Source organism: Ruditapes philippinarum, unplaced genomic scaffold (assembly GCF_026571515.1).
Source record: "Ruditapes philippinarum isolate M1 unplaced genomic scaffold, ASM2657151v2 ctg5529_1_1_1_1, whole genome shotgun sequence".
Classification (NCBI taxonomy): domain Eukaryota; kingdom Metazoa; phylum Mollusca; class Bivalvia; order Venerida; family Veneridae; genus Ruditapes; species Ruditapes philippinarum.
Genome location: NW_026856817.1, coordinates 43,234 through 52,043, shown reverse-complemented (window position 1 = coordinate 52,043; position 8,810 = coordinate 43,234). Strand labels below are relative to the sequence as shown.

The 8,810-nt window shown below is 31.6% G+C and overlaps 1 protein-coding gene across 1 annotated transcript; it reads right to left on the bottom strand.

Annotated features, from left to right (window-relative positions):
• Positions 1 to 5: 5 nt before the first annotated feature.
• LOC132747776 (uncharacterized) lies at positions 6 to 5,527 on the bottom strand. Its single transcript, XM_060737273.1, has 3 exons — positions 4,206 to 5,527; positions 3,663 to 3,743; positions 6 to 657 (listed from the first exon to the last, which is right to left on the bottom strand). The coding sequence occupies exons 1-3, from the start codon at positions 4,449 to 4,451 to the stop codon at positions 556 to 558; spliced, it is 429 nt and encodes a 142-aa protein (XP_060593256.1). The 5' UTR covers positions 4,452 to 5,527; the 3' UTR covers positions 6 to 555.
• Positions 5,528 to 8,810: the final 3,283 nt, after the last annotated feature.

Below are 8,810 nucleotides of genomic sequence, written 5' to 3'. Positions count from 1 at the left end.
AACAAATGTAGTGAACTAAAATGTTCTTGTCTATACAAACAATAACCCTAATTGAAAGTTAAATAATTTAATGTTTTATGTTTTGCTTTTAAATTGTATTTATTTAATATTCAAATATTATATGTCGTCTTCATTTTCAGAGTTCTAATTTATTATAAGATGTAGCTCTTATTAGTATCTTTCTAATGTTTTTAAAGAAGGAAGGGAAGATATACCTTTTAAATATCATACATCTACAAAAAAGCATGTAACATCTGATGGAGTTGTTAATATATATTTTTTTCAAGAAACATTATTTTTTGGTCATGATACTTTTCTTGCCAAAAAAATCAGGGTATTATGATTATTCTGTCCCGAGATAACAAATCAAAACAAAACAGCCCGCTATGCTATTGAAATTACCTTTATTACGAAAATTCCTATTTCAAGAAATGCTGATGTAATTAATTTCTTTGTAAAAACGAAAAACAGAAAACTTAAGTCAATGCATGTAATTTAAAACGAATTTTATCTACGAACTACACCAAGGCAAAGTCACCATAATGGCGCTTTTAATCAAGGAAATCTGACGCAATTATTGGATTCATGCATTGGAAAACCGTCAAGATGTGTGAAAGTGGACGGAGGAGACCAATGTATCCAGGCAAAGCAGGAGTACTGAAAAGAAAATTCAGTAAATTAAACAATAAACTTTCATATTTGAACAACAAAAAATATGTTAATTTTATTTGCCACATGTTAGAATTACCACAGGGACAATAGGGATCATGGAGGAAGAAAGTGTAACCCTTTTTAAACGTAACCCAATAACAGTGAAAATGATGTCTCTTTGCAGCTCGATTTATGGAGCCCGTTTTGTTTATTTTTCTGTTGTTGTTACTTCTCCTTTTATAGGTGAACGGTGCCGCAAGTGGTTAAGATGTATGATCGTGGTTTTATAGAATTGTAGTCACAAATTACACAAGTCCTGGCGAGTTAAAAGATTTAATTTGGTGTGGTTCTAATAAGTTACATCACAATGAAGCTAACATAATAATGTTCAACCATGTCAACCTGAAACATGCTCAATAAATGTTAAGTGCATTATGTAGTTCTGATAACCAGGGGCCGTATTCACAACTGATCTTAAGTTAATTTTTTGACTTAAATATAAGATTTTTCTTATATTTTGAGAAATTATCTTAGATTTAAGATAAGAATCCGCAATTTACTTAAGTGGTATTCACAACTGTTTTTTATCTTAAGTTTTGTCTTAAGATGGACAATATTTGTCTTAAATATAAGTCAGCTACTACCCTATCTTAAAGTTAAGAAATTTCTTAACTTGGCAGTAAATTATCTTAAAAATGGCGGACAGAAAATCGCCGATTCGATTGAAAACTTGCTTTTTTAACTGGTATAAGATATATCATTGAGGTAATCAACGCCAATAATTACTGCAATAATGATTTCGTTCAAAGTAATTTATAAACACGAAAAATGTGAGAAAAACAAGGGAGTTAAATCGGCAAAATATTACTATCCAGATAAGCACTGAGAAAACTGGAGTGCACTGCTCTTCTGACAGCTCAATCTTACTTGTTTTTTTTGCTATCCTTGAACTATTCATAAAAATTGTTTGGAATTTGTGAGCATTTGAATGAAATTTTCTGTATAATTAGAACAGTCAAATCTGCAGAACTGGAGATATAAGCTTGCATACCTCTTAATGTTCTAAACTACTATGCCCGCAGCTTTCAGTATGTATAAAAACAATCTGCAGTGCAAGCACTATCATAATGTCAAAAATAGAAAGCATTGGCTATATACTTGGTCACAGCTTCTGAAATATGTATTTTCTTCTAACATGTATGTGTGATGTCAAAAAAACTGTTCATGTAAAGTTTTACATTTGATCATGCAATTAAAAGGGAATAAATAATAAGAAAACAACCTTTGACTTGTTTACACACTAGGTGATTTATCTTTTAGAAACAGAACAGCTGAAAAGCATGACATGTAATTCAAATGCCTTCTTTTTGTATTATTTTAAAAGAACTTTTATCGCAACATTTCAAGGAAAAAAAATGAAATTTTAGCCATCTGTCTGTACTAGGTTAAACTTTCCATGCATAAATAAGTTCTACCTTTACCATGGGCTTCATACACTAATTTATACAAATTTAAGCAAGTCACTTCACTGAGGCCTCTTCTATGCCCCCCCCCCCTCTATTATTTAATTTTTTTATCCTTTAAGATTCAAGTGATGTAATGGCTAGTCTACCCCATCAAGTTCAGTCATGTTATATGAGCCGCGTCACGACAAAACCAATGTTATGCGTTTGCGACCAGCATGGATCCAGACCAGCATGCGCATCCGCACAGTCTGATCAGGATCCATGCTGTTCGCTACCAGTTTCTCTACTTGTAATAGGGTTTGTAAGCGAACAGCACGGATCCAGATCAGACTGCGTGGATGCGCAGGCTGGTCTGGAGCCATGCTGGTCGCAAACCCATTATGTTGGTTTTGTCGCGACGCGGCTCATATGTGCTTGAAGTTTTGCCAATACATAGGCCATGGCCTTGACAAGTAACATAAATGGAGTATCCATTTCCCCCAAATCGATCCCCATTTTAGGCTATAAAACTTAATAAAGTTTTATACTTAGATATAGATTTTCATTTTATAATTCATGTTGCTATCCCTTCTACATAATCTACATCTTTTAGTTTTATATGGTACTTTGACATGTTTTCAGCTGGATTTGACAGCGTATAAACACCCGGTTCTAATTTTAGACATTGAAGAGCACTTCCGTTACTATTTTTAGTAACGGAACCCCACTTTCATTAGCAACCAACTTAAGATTTTTTAAGTGAAATATTTACTGCTTAAGATATTTCTTAAACTTAAGAAAAATATTTGCTAAGTTTTACTTAAGTAACTTTCTGAATATGACTTAAGCTTAAGATAAAAAAATTTCTTAGCTAAGATTTTTTTTTCAACTTATGTTTTAACTTAAGAAATAACTTAAGATCAGTTGTGAATACGGCCCCAGAAGTGCACTTAACAAAATATCAAATGACCAGTACGCTTGTTCTTGAATAGCACCCATTATAATGGACAGATAATTTAACCCATATGATATGGAAATGTTTTTTAATAATTATGATCAAGTTATTATTTTTTTATGGTTTTATATCAATAATATGATGCTCAAATTAAGATTTATCAATTTTGGAAGTTCCAAAAAAAGCATTATTTATAAAGATATTACCGAATTTAACATTTCATGTAAATAAAGGGAGGGAATAAAAGTTATTTTCTATAAAGTCTTAGTCAAATGTTGCTATAAGAAATGAATGCATATATGTTAATAATTTCATATAATATGTACAAATATTTGCAATACATATTTCAAATATTCTTCGATGCATGAAAATTGTTTTATAAGCATAATAATATACATATATATAAATTCCCTTTGTGTGGTATACAACCTCAATTACAATATACAGGATCTTCAACGTTAATTTGACACGCAAACGCTAAGGTGTTAACGTTCACGTATAAACGCGTTGACATGTCATTTTCGTATAAACGAAGACTAACAATTAAACTCAAATAGGTTGATTTATTTCTTCTGCATGTAAAATGAAATCGGCTGAATTTATTATCTTACCTTGTCACTAAGTCCAGGGAATGTCACATAAAATGTCACCCGGTACATTCCAAATCTACCTAATGGTCCAGCTCCTGGTCCCTAAATAATAATAATAATGATAATCATCATCATCATAATCATTTACAATTTCGGGCATTTGTACATTGTACTCAATTTTTGTAATTGTAAATTCTTACTTTTGAATGACAGTATACCATAATGGCCAATTGTTAACTCATTTAGGCGCGCTAATTTAAAATGCTATATATTCATAAGTTTAAAGAGAGTTTAATGGTGTTTTTGTAAAAAAACAAAAACAAATAAAAACCATCATTTTTCTCAAAATAGGCAAACAGAAAACTTTTGTTTAAATGAAAAGATTGATATGTAATGATGCAGACACACTTTAACCGAAAAGAATGAAATGTAATTATGCGTGCAATGAAAGGAGAAATGGGAAAAGATCTTCCACCCTACAAAAAAAGATATTTCTCATCTTAATCGAATAGCAATAACAGAAGGTTAAGCAAGACGAATATTCGAAGAAACGAAAGTACTTACTATTCCCCATGCCGTTGTCACTTGTATATTGTATAAACCTGGGGGCGCACCAACGAGCGTAGGCCAAATTTCACCCTTTGCAAATCTTGCAGATCGTTCCGCCCAGTAATCAGCATCGTCTAAAGGAATCCAAGGAAGGGAAAAGGGTCTTGATGACCGCGCATGAACATCGTCGATAAATGGTTCACAAAACACCCCATATTGCAAATATAAGCATATGATGACGCACATACCTATCATTTTCATTTCAAACGATGTTTACGAGTTAGTCCGAGAAAAGTTGCCAGGACCACAAAGTAAGCAAGATTCATTTTATACTTGTGCTTCATTACCTCCTAGACTACAAAAAACCATTGAGTTTTAACGGTCCAAAAATCAACATTATCGCATAAATTATGTTTTCGTTAGATTAAAGGTCACAAATTATTAATTTATATTCTGATCATCTATCTTTATAAAGATTGACTGTGATCAAAACCAAAACGCAGTGCGTTATTTTCTTTAATTTGTTTGAGCAGTTACATATTAATTTTTATGTTCGAATTCACAAAAGCAACGCTGTATGCAATTATTAGAAAAACCATTTAGCCGAACTATATATGTTATTGATAATAAGTCGCAGAGTATTCAGATTGAATAGAAAACGCATCTATCTAGCCCCCTCCCACTAGCACCGACTTAAGCGTTAGTGTTCAATTATTATTGTTCAATTTATTAACGCTAAAATGTCGGAATTGTGGATCCCAAAGTACCAAATCACTTACACGGAAATCCCTATCCTCTATCTAACCCAATGATAGATTCTATAAGTCCGAAACCGGTCTCATATATCATACTATAGACCAGCATAGACTGTATTAACCATGTGTAAGTGTGTAGAATGGACAGATCGGAGGAATGTCGATCAAAGCGATAAACTAATCAATTTTGCATTTTAAAACCGAAGCGGCTATAAACATTTGTGCATTTTATGTGTGTACAACATTAGGTGGCCTTGAAAAATAAAACTGTTTCGCTTATCTTCAGTTTTACAACATTGTCTTCATATGGGAATTTGTGCTAAAACGACAATCATGGCAATGCACACCCTCTTAACGCCACTAATGTCATGAAATAAATAAAATGATAATAAGTGACCGTTTACACGTTGATGGGCATAAGTAACTTTCATATCCAAAATTTAAATAATTTTCAAATATTGTTACAACTCATTGACCGCCATTCAAAAGGCAATATTTTCAATACTTTCAGTTTTTATAGTAGCTTCCATACTTATTCTATTACTATCACTTTTTAAACATTTCGGGCGCCGTATTTAGGGGTCACCGTGTCTTCATATATTTTCCTCATCAATGGCGTGATTGTTGTCGTGGTACATTACAATGATTACAAATGGATATATAATTTTTAACAAAACTATTTATGTTGCAACAGTAAACTATTTTTGAGATTGTAAACAGCTATTTTCATAACTTCAAGGTTAAAGCTATTTATTTCAGTTAAAGTTCAAATGCATTTGTTTGCACTATTACTTTAACACGTGACAATAAATTACTTTAAATAATATGCTAAATAAGATGAATACAGTAAATAGTAAAAATGATACCTGTTTTCGTTTTATCACAAATTCAGCAAAGTGACAGCCGTAAAGTGAAACTAATTGTGTTTGTTTTTCTAAATAGATGTGAAAATAGAGCTTGATTGCCACACTCAGTTGAATTGCTTATCAAAATACAAAATAGCTTGATGATAGCGCTGGCGAAGAAATTTATAAACTCCAGCACAACAGCAAAAACTAAAGTTTTTACTACAGTAAAACGTTTATTATTAACGCAACGCAAAAATTAACAATTACGTATTTGATTGGGCAATTTAGTAACAAAATGTAATTAATGTTTGTTTTTTTTTTAATTTTTTGCTGTCTGACCAGAGATATGTCTGGTTTCCCTTCTGTTAACAAACAAGGAAAATGTAATATCCTTCTTCCATTTTGAAAACCTTTACATCAGTCTAGTTAAGCCACACAATGTTGAAACCTTTTCAAGGCAATGAATAAGTTGAGATAGATACCTAGCTAGAAAAATTTGAACAGACTTGAAGAAGAGAAAATGTGAGTAAAGAACAATGATATATTAACTTACAATAATGTTTATAAGAAAAAGCAGATTTATGATATTCTACGGGTGCCGATAAAGACCCATATATTAAGGACTACAAATCATTAAGAACTGCTTAAACCGTAGACAATTTACAATGTAGTACGTTTGACATAGCCGATATTCCCCTAATTATGCAACTACAATACAACTTTACTTAAGGGATGTTTAAAGCTGCATGCCTCCAGATGAGCAAAAATATTTCAAGAAAATTAATACTGACAAAAATGTATTAAAATATTAAGAGAGTAAAACATTCAAAGTCCAAGTTATATTTTCCATGTTATGTGCCGTTTAAGACTGATTTTGCAGTATTTTATTACCAACGCAGTAGGGGCTATTTTTACATATGTACCACTGTTTGGTAATTTTCGTGGATCGTATTGTCGGTTGCAAATTGTTAATATATTGATTCACCTCACAATATTTTACTTTTAAATACATTTCCAAAATGTTCATGAAAATTTATATGAATCTGGAGGCGTGCTGCTTTAAAATGAGACTTATTTAAACAGTGTTTAAAAAAACACACAAAAAAACAAAACAAAACAAACAAACAAACAAAAACAAACAAACAAAAAACAACAACAACAAAAAAAAAAAAAAAAAAAAAAAAAGCAAATGTTTGAAATATAGCATTAATTAATACATCAAATGTTTGAATTACATTATATGAAATTTCAATTTTAAAAATATAATAATATTTCAGTTTAAATTTGTAAAGACATGAAACAAGTTTACACTTCTTTTGGACTTATAAACATCATTAAAAATACTAGTAAATGATAAAGGTTTTAATAAATTCCTTGTGCATCGTTATATAATTTACATAATTACATAAATCAGTCTTAAAAGTATCTTTGTGTGAGAACAGTTAATTTCCCAACAATAATTAATGCATAAATTTGCTTTAGATAGAAAAAGAAAACAAATATAAAAACGAATTAAAAAAAACAACAACAAAAACAAAAACAATTGACCTTTTCCTTTTTCAATGTTACAAAATCCAGGTATAACGGCGACTACTTTTTTCTGCCATCAGTGCACCGTTTCGTCTGCTTTGAATACATTATTCAAAATGAAATTTGTGATATTTGTTGTCATCTTTAGCTTGAAAATATTTAATGGTGTGTTAAGTGAAACTCTTTTAAGGTCTCACCACTCACGTGCACCAACAGTATTTTCGCTCCCGTGGATTCCATTGGACGATGCTGACTTTTGGGCAAAACGAGCAGCAATCTTCGCGAAAGGGGTGTTATGGCCGGATATCGTCGGTGCACCTCCGGATCCCAACAACATACAAATTACGTCGGCATAGGGTCTAGAAAGTATTTTTTAATTATTATTTATATTGTTCATTATTTATGCTTTAGGCAAAATCCAGTATTGGCCCATGTTGCGGTGGGGTTGCCTTTTAAGTTTTAGCCAACAGAATTGCAACACCCGTTTAACCCTGCATGATTATTAGAGGAGACTAAATGTGTTCAATTTACTGGAGTCTGTGCCTCTCTAGGCTTCAGAAGGTAAACGTGCTTTTTACCCCTCGTATTAATTTAAGTTTGTAGCACACGCAGGTAGTCTAAAACAGCTTACTCTTTCGGCACTATATGACCTTAATTGTGATGGTGCACAGTGAAATGGAACAAAAATCAAGAAATGCATTAGGTTCAGCTCTAAAGCCTTAATAGTAAAGGAAATATGAAATGTACATTTATTGAAATCAAAATGGGGTATATAATGACCATTATATAAATAGATATAACAGATAACTAGATAAAAGAAAATATCTTTTACTTCAACTACAATGCTGTAGATCTCTATTTTACATTTGTTTGTTTGATACAGATTCCAGGAAGTGGACCTATGGGTATATGTGACATTTTACTTGACTTTTTCTGAACAAGTTACTAAAGAAGTCTTTTTTCCAGTTTTGTTATATTTTCAGTTTTATAGTGAAAGATTTAATGAACCAGAGTGCATTATGTTCTTATAGCAATTGGCACCATTCAGCTTTTATTTACAAATATACATTATATGCATGGCGGACGCTGTGATTCTAAGACACTTTGTAAACTGTATCGCTGTTTCCTAAAAGTATACTCAAAAGTTCCAAATGTATACAACACATAATGATATCCAAATGTATATAAACACATAATGATATTCAAATGTATATAACACATAATGATATCCAAATGCATTAATCACCTGCACTTAGCTTATTATGATATCCAAATGCATACAGCACATAATCAATTAGATACATACATGTATAACATGGCTTTTTATTTTGACTTTTTGTACGCCAATTTTAACAAATGTTTAGTCATGTCAGCATGGAGAGACAGATGATCATTTGATTCAAAGTGCAAGAACAATTTTAACGTAGACATTACTTTTCGCCAATAACCAACAACGCCTTGTATACATATCTAATGGGCTCTACTAC

What these genes read in the sequence shown, in the direction of transcription:
- LOC132747776 (XM_060737273.1), bottom strand. Translation starts at nt 4,451, where the DNA reads ATGAAAATGATAGGTATGTGCGTCATCATATGCTTATATTTGCAATAT. An exon ending in TGACAACGGCATGGGGAATA is followed by an intron (nt 3,744 to 4,205) that starts GTAAGTACTTTC and finishes ATTATTATTTAG; the next exon opens with GGACCAGGAGCTGGACCATT. An exon ending in TCCCTGGACTTAGTGACAAG is followed by an intron (nt 658 to 3,662) that starts GTAAGATAATAA and finishes TTTTCTTTTCAG; the next exon opens with TACTCCTGCTTTGCCTGGAT.